The sequence below is a fragment of the Theropithecus gelada genome, chromosome 7a (assembly GCF_003255815.1).
Source record: "Theropithecus gelada isolate Dixy chromosome 7a, Tgel_1.0, whole genome shotgun sequence".
Taxonomy (NCBI): domain Eukaryota; kingdom Metazoa; phylum Chordata; class Mammalia; order Primates; family Cercopithecidae; genus Theropithecus; species Theropithecus gelada.
The window spans coordinates 47,590,119-47,604,606 of NC_037674.1; the positions used below are offsets into that span (position 1 = coordinate 47,590,119).

General features: G+C 36.7%; 1 protein-coding gene across 3 annotated transcripts in view; it reads right to left on the reverse strand.

Moving 5' to 3' along the window:
- MYO9A (myosin IXA) overlaps positions 1 to 14,488 on the reverse strand; it is a 307,652-nt gene that overhangs the window by 172,431 nt on the left and 120,733 nt on the right. For all 3 annotated transcript variants that reach the window (XM_025390154.1, XM_025390156.1, XM_025390153.1), the window contains one exon: positions 4,662 to 4,783. In XM_025390154.1, the coding sequence (XP_025245939.1) occupies positions 4,662 to 4,783 (122 nt within the window). The remainder of the gene's footprint in view (positions 1 to 4,661; positions 4,784 to 14,488) is intronic.

Consider the following 14,488-nt stretch of genomic DNA (forward strand, 5'->3'; position numbering starts at 1 on the left):
AATAGCTAAAATGAAATTTAAAGAAAGTACTGTGTTGGTCCTTGAAGCTGGATCAAGCTCAGATCTTAGTCTGTTTGAGCTCAGGCTGCTAGCCTCAAAGACACCCTCCAAGGATAGAATTGTACAGGGACAACAAAGTACCTCTGAGACATGTGGTTACCAAGAAGGCAGTCAATGTGGAAGAAGGGCAAAACGAAGTAACTACAGAAACTGGAGGGCATAGTGTGAAGGAATAGTTCCATTTTGTAGATTGATATCATTAGCTTCCTAAAGAATCTTTACTAAAATGGATTATGAGAGTAACTACATTAGGAGAAGTAGCTTTGGTTTTAAATGCTACAGTGGAAAACATGTTTGGGTTGATGTAGGACACACAGCTCACTACTAAAGCAATCTCAGACATCTATACATGATTGAGACACAAAGGAGGTTATTCCCAAGGGAACAGCCAGCATAGTGGACTGGATAAAAGCCTGTATGATCTTTTTACTCTAGGAAGGATTGCCCAACTCTCCTGAGAAATGCCAAGCAGAACCACCCAGATGAAGCAGCTGATATGCTTCATATGCAAGCTACGTAAGACTAGCTTTATGAGGATAAGGATATTCGCCCAATGAATGTGTCTGTTATCTATTTATGGGGTTACAGTAAATGCTATAGTTAAGGGGGTCCCTTCTACATAGGTCCATTAAATGAGCAGATATGGTGGTACTACAGCAGTGCTGAGAAGGGCTAAATCTAGACAGTCCTCTTGCACCTTCTCTCAAGCACAAAATGCCAGTAAGAACTGTTCTGTTTGTCAGCAAGCGAGTCTGAGACTTCCAATGGCTATGTGGCAGTTTCCCTGGTGGGAAGACCCTGAATGTAGATGGTAAGTGAGACCGATGCTGGTAACCCTGGGGGACTACAAATGGGTCTTGACACGAATAGTCATTGACTCTGAAGTGAGCTTTCCTTACCCAGTGGAAGATGCAAATGCTCAAAGTGCCATTTAAAAAACAAAAAACAAACAAAAAACAGAAAATATTGCATGGATTTGGACAACCATCATCTTTTCAGAATGAGAAACACATAGTATAGCCTACGATGTCCAACAAAGGGAAAAAAAATCCTCCTCAGAGTAACAGTTTGATGAAGAAGTAGAATGGGCAATTAAAACACTGGTTGTCTAAAACAGGGGAAGATAAAAGAATGAAGGGCTGGCTTGCACACTTTCATGAGTGTGTGCTCACACTCAACATTAGGGGGACTAAAGGAGCATCCCCTTAGATTTTTCTTATTTTCCTGGTTTATCTGGGAAAGAGGGGTTGGGGAGGATGCTGGTATAACTATCCAATTCTTGCCAAGGGAGGAGTACACCAGAATAACAACTATAATTTTTTTCTTCCCCAGATGACCTCAAAAAGAAAAAACTTTTTTTCTCTCCCCTACCAGATGCAGTGGTCCTAGGACCAGGGCTGCAACTGCAAGCACTGGAAACAGGGATGATTTCTAAGCAAGAAACTGTAACTACATTTTTAAACCTTAAGTCAAAATTCCTAAGGGCATGATGGCGATGGGTTGTACTTTCACTCTATCTAGCAAAATTGGGGCTAAGGGTGAAAGCAACTATTTTTCCTGGCCATAAAAACAGCTCACTAGTTCTGCATCCATGTAATTTACCCTATCTAAAGGGGAGTGGTACTGAGGAGGAGGTACTTGCTAGACCAGAATTGCTGTTTGCAATCTAACCACCAGCACAGTGGCAATTCTTAATGTGCCTTCCAAAGGAGGAAAAGTTTGGGAACTAATGGAGACGAGGAATAGTAGCTGAGGGTAAAGATATGAATAAATGGGTTATACATTGAGGGAAATCTCACATTACATTAACATATTTAAAGAAGCTCAGAGCAAGAGATGACATTGTCTTTTAGCTCAGTTATAAGAGATGTTCGAAAGGTAAAAGTTGTATGTTTGCGGAGACCGCTCCTGCTTCTAGAATCTGACAAGATTGAAAGGAAGTCTGCAAACTTGAGTGGTCTCTCCCTGGGACACATATTCATACAATATGATAATGAACTGGACTAATTACTAATGACTGAATGGGAATCTAGTAATGCAGCAGTATGTTTGAGTTGTATATTCTTTTGATGATGTAAAGGATCCATGTTTGAAAGCCAGGGCATGGCCTGTGACATGATTTTATCTTTTATTTGTGTGTTTGTGTGTGTGTGTGTGTGTGTGTGTGTGTGTGTAGGTTTTCATCCATGGTTCCTGGCTTATTAACTACCATAGCCCTTGGTGTACTCTTTTGTTATAATGTTGGGGTGCTTTAGGTCTCAGGAGCAGGTCACAAGAGCAAGCTGCAGGAAACAGAATCTTTCTCTCTAACCGTCTCCTGTCTTCCTTTTACCTGCCCAAGGAAGGTCTCAAATCTGATTGTGCAGCAAAAGATCCTCATTCCAGAAAGGGTCCCGCCCCATACTCTAAAGAAAAGAATGCTGCACAGAGAGGCCAAGAAGAATCTAGACAAACAGGCCTCACTGGGTTTCCCACTCAGTCTATTAGTATGAGATCATACTTTTTTTCCAATCACATTTCTACACAGTTGTCAATAATGCCTATGTAATGAAGCCTCCATAAAAACCCCAAAAAACAGCATTCGGAAAGCTTCTGAATAGCTGAACATGTGGGAGTTCCTAGAGGGTGGTACACCCAGGAAGGACATGGAGGCTCTGTGCTCCTTCCCTTGTCCTATGCATCTCCTCACTGTTTCGTTTTCCCTGAGTTTTGCAAGCTGCTCGGGCAAATTAAATGAACTCAAGGAGAAGCTGGTTGGTTAGAAGTTCTGGAAGCATGGGTTATTGGCTGGTATCTGAAGGCGGGGTGGGGTGCAGTTTTGGGGACTGAGCCCTCGATCTGTGGGATCTGATGCTACCTCCAGGTAGATAGTGTCAAATGTGAATAGAGGATACCCAGCTGGTGTCTACTGCTTGTTAGTGGGGGAAAAAACCCCACACATTTGGTCACAGAGGTCTTCTGTGTTTATTACTGTGGTGTGAGAGCAGAGGAAAAACATGGTTTGAGAGTTTTTCTGTAACAGTAGTTAATAGAAATGGGATACAAATCCTGGACTTCTGACTCCAACACCTAAATATTACAGGGAAGCAATGTAATACTTCAAAGCACAAGTTTATTAGTCAGAAATACTTGACAGGTTTGAATCTCAGGTCCCCCATTTCCTACCTATATAATCTTTTCTCTTGGATTGTTTCTTAAATGTTTTTTTTGTTACTATAAAATTCCCCAAACAAAAAAAAGTGCTTATCATTGCATTATCAACCACAATGGTTCTCAACACTGAATATCAAAATCACCTATAAAGCCTTCCCAAATAAACATATACCAGAGGTAAGGTATACAAACAGTGAATTACAAACCTTACAATTTTATGAGAGATAATAATTATGTTGGGGCACACAGAGTAATGCAAGAAACTTTTACAAAACTCTGGACAGAAAATTAAGGTACTTTTTACTTGTGTTAACAACATTTTAATTTCCTTAGATTAATGGAAGTTGACTAGTGATAGAGTAGGTCAGAGTGACACTAAACTGTTAGCAGTCTTCTTTCTGTTAGTTTTTTATTCTACCACCTTACACAATCATCTTACCTCTAATAGTAAATCTTCAATACTTTCTATCCTGTTATAATGAGTATCAAATTAAACTAGAAATCAGGTAAACAAATTCAATTTCTAAATTTTTTACTAAAAAGTCATAAAAACTTCACAACCTCCTCATCTCAGTTTCTCCAAATCTAGATTTGCCATCTCTTAGGATAATCAACTACATTTTATAGATTGTTGAGAATACTCTGAAGAATGCTACATAAAGCATTATTTCTGAAGCATATATTTAACTCAGTTACATTGAACAGTGCTGACAAGGAATAGTAAATAACTGGCAGATGTTGCCACTTATACTGTACGATCATGGTAGACATTACTAATTTACCATAATATTCTTTTTTCTGTTTTTTCGGAGACAAAGTCTTGCTCTGTTGCCCAGGCTGGACTGTAGTGCAGTGGCACCATCTTGGCTCACTGCAACTTCTATCTCCTGGGTTCAAGCGATTCTCATGCCTCAGACTCCTGAGTAGCTGGGATTATAGGCCTGCACTACCATGCCCAGCTAATTTTTGTATTTTCAGCACAGATGGGATTTCACCATGTTGGCCAGGCTGGTCTCAAGGACAGAGGATCACTTCTGTCCTCAAGTGATCCTCCCGCCTTGGCATCCCAAAGTCAGGAGTTTACAGACATAAGCCACCACGTTCAGCCTATCACGATATTCTTTTCCGCTGAACATGAAAACTGCAAACACATCTCATACGTGAAGCTCAATTTACAAAGAAAGAAACATGTAACCAAAAAAACAAACTCAACAAGTCTGATATCAATCTGTATAGAACAAATATAGAAGAAATTAAGAAAAAAATGAATTCAAGTAATGAAGTCCATCCTAATTACCTAGAAACACACAGATATAAAAAAATTGTACACACACACACACACACACAAAATTGGCTCTTTATTTGGTAATGTAAGAAAAAAGTTTAAACTGAAAAGGACATAAAAAGCCAAAACAGCCAATAACAAAATTGAAAAGAGTCACACTCACTTGCTTTCTTCATCCAAAAGATGAAGCAGTCCTGTTGGTTTTTTGCTAATAAGATTTATACAGCAGGTATTATCAATGTAATCTATGTTGTGCCAGCTGATACCTTCAGTTCTATATTCCTCCTAGAAAAACCAAAAAACAAAATAACAATTTATTCATCTTGCAGAAAACAGGTATATAATATATACTGAAAAGCTTTTACCCTGCTTAAAATTCTAAGCTTTTTAAAAATCACCAATCCACACAATGAAAGAATGTATAATTTCAGTTGTATAAATCTTAATACAATGTATTTGTTTTCTCTTACAAGGACACGCCACAAAATTTGTTAGAATCCTAGTTCTGAGTTCATTCTAATCAAAATGTAGGGCTAGATTTGTTTTAGTCTTACTATCTGATGACTCCACTAAGTAAAAACATACAATGAAGAAAGAAGGCTAGTATCTCCCACATGACTTTAAGTCATCAAAAAGGACTATATTTCCTAGATTATCAACAATGAATTTAATGAAACAATTTCTGGGAAAAGTGGGACCCCATCACCCTCCAGTAATTATATGGAATTCATACACACTTAACTTTGGCAAAATAAAATCCTTAGGACATTTTTTTTTTTTAAGAAAAGGTTTTGAATTCTAGGGTTAAAAAACTTGAGGTTCAGGTCTTGAGTAACTACTTAAAATCATCTTACAAAGCACTCCATTTTTTCTTACTCTTTCCTGTACTGAGATATATTCTTTTATTCATCCCTGTGATACATTTACTTTTTAGATGGTTTTTTTCAGGAAAAATGCACCTGAGAATGTAAAGAAGATATGTTTCTGCACTGTAGTGATATTTGGGCATCAACTAAAATATCCCATGTACCTAATTTTTTAGCATTCACTTACAGTACTTGCACAAGTCAACTACCAATCTGCAAATGGTGATTTTGAACTTCTTTTTTGTTGCTCTTTTTGATTTTGAAATTTCATCATTCTTTCTGCATTGATTATTATCCAGTAAAGAAGAATGAACCCTAACATAAACTATAGTTACTCTAACTAGGAAAGGTAAATACTTAATTCTTTTATTTTAATTAACAATTTCACATGTAAGAAATTGTCATATAAAGGTCACTCTCAAATGGTAGTAAGAAAGGGATTTCCCCCAATTTTTTGCAGCATCAAAAATATACACACTAGATAGTATGAGCATAATGATTTTTATAGGCATTACTAGAAGTCCAAAAGTCCTCCTCATCATCTCTTCCCAAGGACTATCCAAACCCTCCTACCTAAAGTTAGCTTCTAATACAATTAATAAGATTCCCCTATTTATAAATAGTATCTAAATGGAATCACATAACACATATTCATTTTGTCTCTCTCTTTTCTTTTTTCACTCAACTAATGTTTCAGAGACACATGGAATACTCTACAGCAGTGATTCTCAAAGTTTATTCCTTCTCTCTCCTCAATAGTATCTGCATACAATAACTTGTTCACCCATTCTACTTTTTTTTTTTTTTTTTTTTTTTAAGAGACAGGATCTCTCTTTGTTGCCCACGCTGGTCTTGAACTCCTGGCCTCAAGCAATTTCAAGCAATCCTCCCACAACACCGGGATTATAGGCACAAGTCAAGTCCCACTCTACTACTGATAGACACTGCTCTTAATTCTAATATCTGGTCATTAAAAATAATGTCTTACAACTATTTCTGCACAAAATTTTTGGTGTACATTTATACCTACTTTTTCAGTGAAAACACAGGACTATAAACTACATGTTTAACCACAGCAGATACTACCAAACAGCATTCTGAAGCGGTTGTGGCAATTTACATACCCACCCCAGTGTATGTCCCTATAGACATCTCTCTCCAATACTCGTATTGTCTTGTCTTTTTCATTTTAGTCATTTTGGTGAATGCCTACTGGTATCTCATTGTGATTTTAGTTTTGATTTCCCTGATGAATAAATAACAAAGAAAAAACATTTCCCTATATTTACTGCCCATTTGGATTTCCCCTTGTATGACGTGCTTGTGTTCATGATAAAAACTTGGCTGGGCACAGTGTCTCACACCTGTAATCCCAATGCTTTGGGAGGCCTAGTTGGGAGGATCACTTGAGGCCATGAGTTTGAGACTAACCGGGACAACATATTGAGACCCTGACTCTACAAAAATAAAGAAAAAAATTAGCTGAGCATGGTGGTATGCACCTGTAGTCCCAGCTACTTGGGAGGCTGAGGCAAGATGATCTCTTGAGCCTGGGAGATTAAGTCTGCAGTGAGCTATGATCGCACCACTGCACTCCACCCTGGGCTGCAGAGCGAGACTCTTGTCTTAAAAACAAACAAACAAGCAAAACTCTCATAAAACATTATTGCTTTGTTCTTAGTCTCAGAGGAAAAGCACTCAGTCTTTTTCATTCAATAAGATATTAGTTGTACGTATTTTGTAGATGTCCCTTATCAGAAAATTATTTTCTACTCCTACTTTAAAAGAAACAAAGGAATAGCTACGCAGTTTTATCAACTGCTTTTTATATATCTCTAGAGATAACTGTGTTTTCTCCTTATTAACAGATGATTAAATTGCTTGTTTCAGTTAAATGTAAAGCACATGTTGAAAAAAAAAATCTCCCTTTGGTTACAATGTATTATCCTTTTGTACATATTGATGGATTTTGTTAATATTTGTTTAGAATTTTTGTATCTGTGTTTATGAGTGAAATTGACCTACAATTTCCACTTCTAATGTCCTTAACAGATGTGTGTATCATTGTTATCCTGGCCCCCTAAAATGTATTGAGAATTGTTTTGTTTCCATTCCACCTAACAGTTTATGTCAGACTGGTACTATTTCTTCTTTTCATGTTGGTAGAATTCACCAGTGGAGCCACCTTGGCTTGCAATGTTCTTCAGAGAAAGGTTTTAAATTACAAAATCAATTTCATTAACAGTTATAGAAACAGATTTTCTATTTCTTCTGTCAGTTTTGAAAAGTTCTTTTGTTCGTATCATTTGGTAAGACTATTGACATAAAGTTATTCAATGTGTCCGACTATCTTTTTAATATGTGTAGGATCCAGAGTAATACCCTCTATCACTGGGATTTTGGTTATTTATATCCCTCTGTCTCTCTCTCTCTCTCTCTCTCAGATGAATTCCTTGAGGGGTTCATCAATATTATTAGCCCTTTCAAAGTATTACTTTTGGTTTGGTTGATCCTCTCCCATGGTATATTTGTTTTCACACTTTTATTAATTTCCTCTTTTATTTGTATTATTTCATTTTATCTACTTTCCTCTGGTTTAGTTTGCTGATCTTCCCAATTGACAGGGATCACTGATTTTAAATAAAAATCTAAGAGCTATGAAATGTTCCTCTAAGTATAGCTTTAGGCATTTCCCACAGTTGTAACATGTAACATGTCATTAAGTACAATGTATTTTCTAATTGTTCAACTTCTAGGCTATTTAGAATATTTCTTAATTTTTAATCACATAGGTATTTTTCAGTTATTTTTTAACTATTGATTTCAGGTATAATTTTATTATGGTATTAAAATCTGTGTCATTTCAATCTTTGGAAATCTGACTTTCGTTTTATGGTTCAGGATATAAACAAATTTTGTAAATATTCCATGCAAACTTGAAAAAAAAAGTGCATTCTGCAGCTGTTGATGCAGTGTTCTATGCATATCAGTTATATATTTGATGTTTAAATCTTCTATATCCTTAATTGATTAGGTTTCAGGCCTAAGGGCAGGAAACTGACATTCCGCTCTGAAGGACAGTCAGTGATGGATGCCCACAAAGGCACTAATTTCATCTTCTAGATATTTTAAATCTTCTGTATCCTTACCAACTTTTTCAACACTTATTCTATCAACAAGTTAGCATGGTATGTTAAAACATTCCACTATGATGGCAAATATATTTTTCTTCTTCGAGTTTTATTCATTATTGCTTTATATATTTTGAGGTTATGCTATCAGGTACTTTTAAATTTTGGACTGTATACTACTTCCCAAGGAAGTGAATAATGCTAAAGGGTAGCATTATTAAATATTCCTTTTTATCTCTAGTAATGCTTTAAATATGATATTAATATAGCTACAACTGCTTTTTTTCTTAAGGTTTGCTAAATCTTTGCTCATACTTTTAATCTTTCTATATACTTATATTTAAAATGTCTCTCATAAGCAACAATCAATTTAGTTTAGTTTTGTATTATATCCGGTCTGACAATCTTTAGCTTCTAGTTGGGGCAATTAATCAATTATATTTAATGTAATCACCAATATTTGTGAGATTAAATCAAACATCTTACTACTTGTTCTTTGACTTTTGTGGCATTCCTTTTATTTATTTCTTGCTTTCTTCTGGATTAAGTATTTTTACTTTACTTATCCTCTATTTGTTTTAAGTTTTATATTCTTTTACTATTTTTGGCAATTCTAGAAAACATGTATCCTTAACTTATCACTAACAGAAATAATATCTCTGTAACTTAGCATTTAATATAAAGATCTTAGAGTATCTTAAATTCTCTTTACTCCTAACTTATATGCTCTTACTGTCATGTATTTTAGTTATATTTAAACATTAAATAGTTCTGCTTTTTATTTTTCTACTTTTTTTTTTTTTTTGAGATGGAGTCTCGCTCTGTCACCCAGGATGGAGTGCAATATTACGATCTCGGCTCACTGGAACCGCCCTGAACCCCTCCCAGGTGCAAGCGATTTTCCCGCCTCAGCCTCCTGAGTAGCTGAGATTGCAGGCACCTGCCACCAGGCCCTGCTAATTTATGTCTCTGTCGCTGTCTCTCTCTCTCTCTCTGTTTTGGACTGTGTGTTAGATCCTGTATATGAAAAATTATAAAGATAATTTTAGCAATTGGATGATGCCTTCTTCTAGTGGAGATTGTATTTGCTCTTGGCAGGTAGCTAAGAATACCACAAATTTTATATTATTTTAACCTAATTGGGAACTGAGATGATTTTAAACTGGGCTTCAGTCCATATGAAGCCAGGTTTACTTCTGGTTTACTTTTGTCTGACATATAACCCTTTGGGGATCTCAATCTAAAGCCTATAGGAATTACCAAGGGCCTCTTCCTTACTTTTGTGTCAGGAGAAAACTCTGCTCAATTCCTCATACTCTCAAGCCTGACCCTTTTAGAATCAGAAACACTACAAAAATAACAAAATGTCTCTAGGAACAAGGCAGCACCCAAATGCTGAGCTCACCTCCCTGGATTTTTTTCTTACAGTCTAGGCCCTGTAAAACTTATTTGAAGGTACTCCAATGCCTTCAAATATATGTTGTTGAGGTTTTTTGGTTGTTCTCCAAGGTAAGGTTCATCAAAAGTTTCTAGTCTGACAAAACATAAGTAAAATGGATGAAACAAAAACTTGCTAGATTATGAGCTCCTCAAATAAGATCCCTGCACTGTAAATTTTTTATCTTCTATGCTTAGCGCATTGCCTGGCACACAACTGTTGTTCAATTTACTCATGAATCAATAAAATGAAGAATAATTCTCAGCAAGTAAAGAAAAAAGAGGGCAGTAATACAAATAACAGAAAACATACAATTGGCCCTCCATATCTGCAAAAGAGTCCACATTTGTAGATCCAACGAACCACATATTAAAAATATTTAGAAAAAAAATACAATAAAAAATATAAACTTAGAAATGAAACAGTATAGCAACTATTTACATAACATTTACAATGTATTAAGGATAAGAAACTGGGAGATGATCTAAAGTATACTGGAGAATGTGTATAGATTATGTGCAAATACTGTGCTATTTTACATAAGGGACCTGAGCATCTGTGGATTTTAGTATTCTTCAGCAGGGGGTCCCTAAACCAATCCCCTATGGATATGCAGGGATAGCTGTACTTTTAAATATCAGAAACCTCTTTGGGTCTCTCTCTTAGTCTACATTATAGGCTCTACCACTACCTTGATTCAGTTCAGAATCACTCACCCATTTCACAGTCGCGTGCCACACAAAAACATTTCGGTCAAGGACCAACTGCATATACAACAGTGATCCCTAATCTCATGAAAAATTCGTATTATCTACCAACATCTTGATCCTGACCCTGTGTAGGCCTATACTAATATGCTATGGTAATATGTATGTATACATGCTAATATGGTAATATGTATGTATACATGCTAATATGTATGTACGTGTCTTTGCTTTTAACAAAAATGTTTTTAAAGTTTTAAAAAAATTTAATAAAGGGCTTATAATTATATAAAGAGAACATTTTTGAACAGTTGTACAACGTGTTTGTGTTTTAAATTGCTACTACAAAAGTCAAAAGGTCAAAAAAAGTTTATAAAGTAAAAACATCACAGTGGGCTCAGGTTAATTTATTATTACAAAAAGAAAAAAATAAATAAACTTAGTGTAACTTAAGTGTACAGTGTTTATAAAGTCTAACTAGTGTGTGTACAGTAATGTCTTAGGCCTTTATCACCACTCACCCAACATCTCACCCAGAGTAACTTCCAGTCCTGCAAGCTCTAATCATGGTAGGTACCCTATGTAACTGTACCATTTTTTATCTTTTATATTGTATTTCTACTGTATCTTTTCTATGTTTAGATACATTTAGATACACAAATACTTACCACTGTGTTACAACTGCCTACAATATTCAGTGTAGTACGCTGTATAGGTTTGTGGCCTAGGAGCAACAGGCTATATCATATAGCCTAGGTGTGTAGTAGGCTATACCACCTAGGTTTGTGTAATACAGGATGATGTTCATGCAACAGCAAAATCACTCAGTGATGCATTTCTCAGAACACATCCTCATCATTAAGTGACACATGACAGTACCTCAACTAGTTCATAGATTTTTCTCCTTCTTTCCAGTTCACTGCTCTTCAGTCCAATTCAAGTCCTCTGCTAAATATACTTCAAATAGCTTCTCATTGTCTGAAAAATTCTAATCTTCTCTGCACGACATGTAAGTCCACAGTTTTAAGTACAATGTGTATGTTACCTTTGCCTAAAATATATTTTCCCATTGACAATCTAGTGAGCTCCAGCTCACTATTTGAAGCTATATACCAGAATCAACCCTGGAAAATTTCTGCAGCTTTCAGGTAGTTCCAATCAACCTCATCCTTTGTGTAACTACTTTACCTTATACCTGATTTCAGCATTTACATCCTGCATGGCAATTATTACATCTCTTTCCCATCCTACATGCCTATGTACTCCTTTTGGACAAAATTTAGAACCAAACCACAGTCATCATATTGAAGATTTTTCCTACAAACGTACCCATGATACTGTATCTTCTTTTTAAATATTTTAACCTTAACTGATTTTATACTCAACTGAACTTAACAAGTAATCACTGAGTCACTGAGTACCCATTTCATACCAGTTACCAATGAGGTACATATAAATAAGACACTTGACAAGATTCTGATCCATAATTGCACCACATTGCCCAAAACATTGATATTCAGGGTAGCAAGTAAATGAGAATCACCCATCTTCCAAGTAGTTTTGAACACATTTTCCATAAACTCTAAGGTTTTTTATTTTTATATAATACATTTATGGCCAAGGCATTTCTTCTGGTTGGCTGTCTAATCTAGACTTCTAGAAAAGAATAATTTCAATTTACAATAAAGAATACTTGTCTTTTTTCAAAAGCAACTTAACCAATGTTCTGTTTGATGATCCACAGAGCAATTGATGTTCTGCTCTGTAAAATATAGAACCCAGACAACAAAATGCATTCCCTCACCCTTTTAACACATATATTTATCTGCAAGAGATAAAGAATATTAATTTAGTATGATTTAAGTAAGAGTCTTGGACTGAATCAAGAGACATGGATGGCAATCCCAGCTTAGCTTTTGGTTAAAAGAAAATATTATACAGCCAGAGTGTTAAGGTTTGAATACTGGCTTTAGACATCACCTGAAAAACTAGAATAAAAATAGTACTGACTGATAAATAACACTACATAACTCATAAGTGTTAGCTAATATTATAACAATATTATCTTTCCAAAGCTCTAGTGTAGCATCTAGCTAAAAGGTTGTATGTTTAAAACTTTAAGCATTCATCAAGTTGGCCAGGACTAATATTGTCATGTTATTGTTAACCAGCCATTATGTCCTTTAAGCAAAATAGAGGCACTTTTTAAAAAAGTTAAGACAGAGAGCAACAAGATCCAATGATGGGAGCCTTGATGATGTAGATCTTTTCTCCCCCTTTTCTGTAGACCTGCTAGCTGCTGTAGTCTTTCTGTTCATTCTCTATTCTTAACCATTTCCCTTGAGTTCAGTTTGATGAAACCTGTGTCTGCCTATGTCCTCACACACAAATTCTGGGGTACAATGTAAACCTATTACTGATTTCAACCTCAGTTTGGAGAAAAAGTCCACATTTTGTTTGACCCTCCCTTTACCCCAATAATTCTCATGGAAACTGAAAGCCCACTCTTTTCTTTGAGACGGAGTCTCACTCTGTCGCCCAGGCTAGAGTACAGTGGCACGATCTCAGCTCACTGCAATCTCCACCTCCCGGGTTCAGGCGTTTCTCCTGCCTCTGCCTCCTTAGTAGCTGGGATTACAGGCTCATACCACCACACCCGGCTAATTTTTGTATTTTTAGTAGAGATGGGGTTTCACCATGCTGGTCAGCCTGGTCTCAAACTGCTGACCTCGTCCATCCACCTCGGCCTCCCAAAGTGCTGGGATTACAGGTGTGAGCCACCGCTCCCAGCCGAAAGCACACTCTTTTTATACTAACTTAATCAATCTTGAGATTCTCATAAGAAATATCTAGTTACCCATCTTGGTCTCTCCATACCTAGTTTCTTTGTATTTACACTCTGTATTGACTTGAGATTCTGTTAATAAGCTCCTCTATCCCATCCTAGAACTAAGAGACCAAAGCAATCAAACAAACATACAGTTGGCCCTCCATATCCTCGAGGGATTGGCTCCAGGACCCCCTGTGGATACCAAATCCACAGATGCTCAAATCTCTAATATAAAATGGCTTAGTACAGTCAGCCCTCTGTATTTGCAGGTTTGTATCAGTAGCTTTGTATCAGCCATGGGTTGAATGCTTGGATGTAAAACCCAAAGATAAGGAGGACTGACTGACTGTACTTAGCATTACACACAGTGACCAAGCCCAAGGTAGCAATTAAAAATCAACACCATTGTTTCTAAACTCCTGTGTGAAAGAAAAAAAAAGAAAAGAAAAAAACAATCAACACCAGCAATAAAAGCAAAACAAAACAAACACACACATCTTTTTATTCAAAGGTTCATTCAAGGCCAGGCGTGGTAGCTTGTGCCTGAAATCCCAGCACTTTTAGGAGGTCAAGGGGGGAGGATCGCTTGAGCCTAAGAGTTTGAGACCAGTCTGAGCAACATAGTGACACCTTGTCTCTATAAAAAATAAAAACAAAAATTAGCTGGGTGTGGTGACGTGCACCTGTGGTCCCAGCTCTTGAGTGGCTGAAGTGGGGGGACTGTTTGAGCCCCAGAGGTCGACAGAGTGAGCCAAGATCAAGCCGCTGTACTTCAGCTTGGGTGACAGAGCAAGAAGACCCATTTCTAAAAAACATACACCCCTGCAAAAACAACAAAGGTGCAATCAAATAAGCATATATAAGCAATTTTTTTTTTTTTTTGAGACAGTCTCATTCTGTTGCCCAGTCTGGCACGCAGTGGCTCGAACACAGCTCACTGCAACCTACATCTCCCAGGCTCAGGTGATCCCCCCACCTGAGTCTCCTGAGTAGCTGGGACTACTGGCATGCAATACCCCAT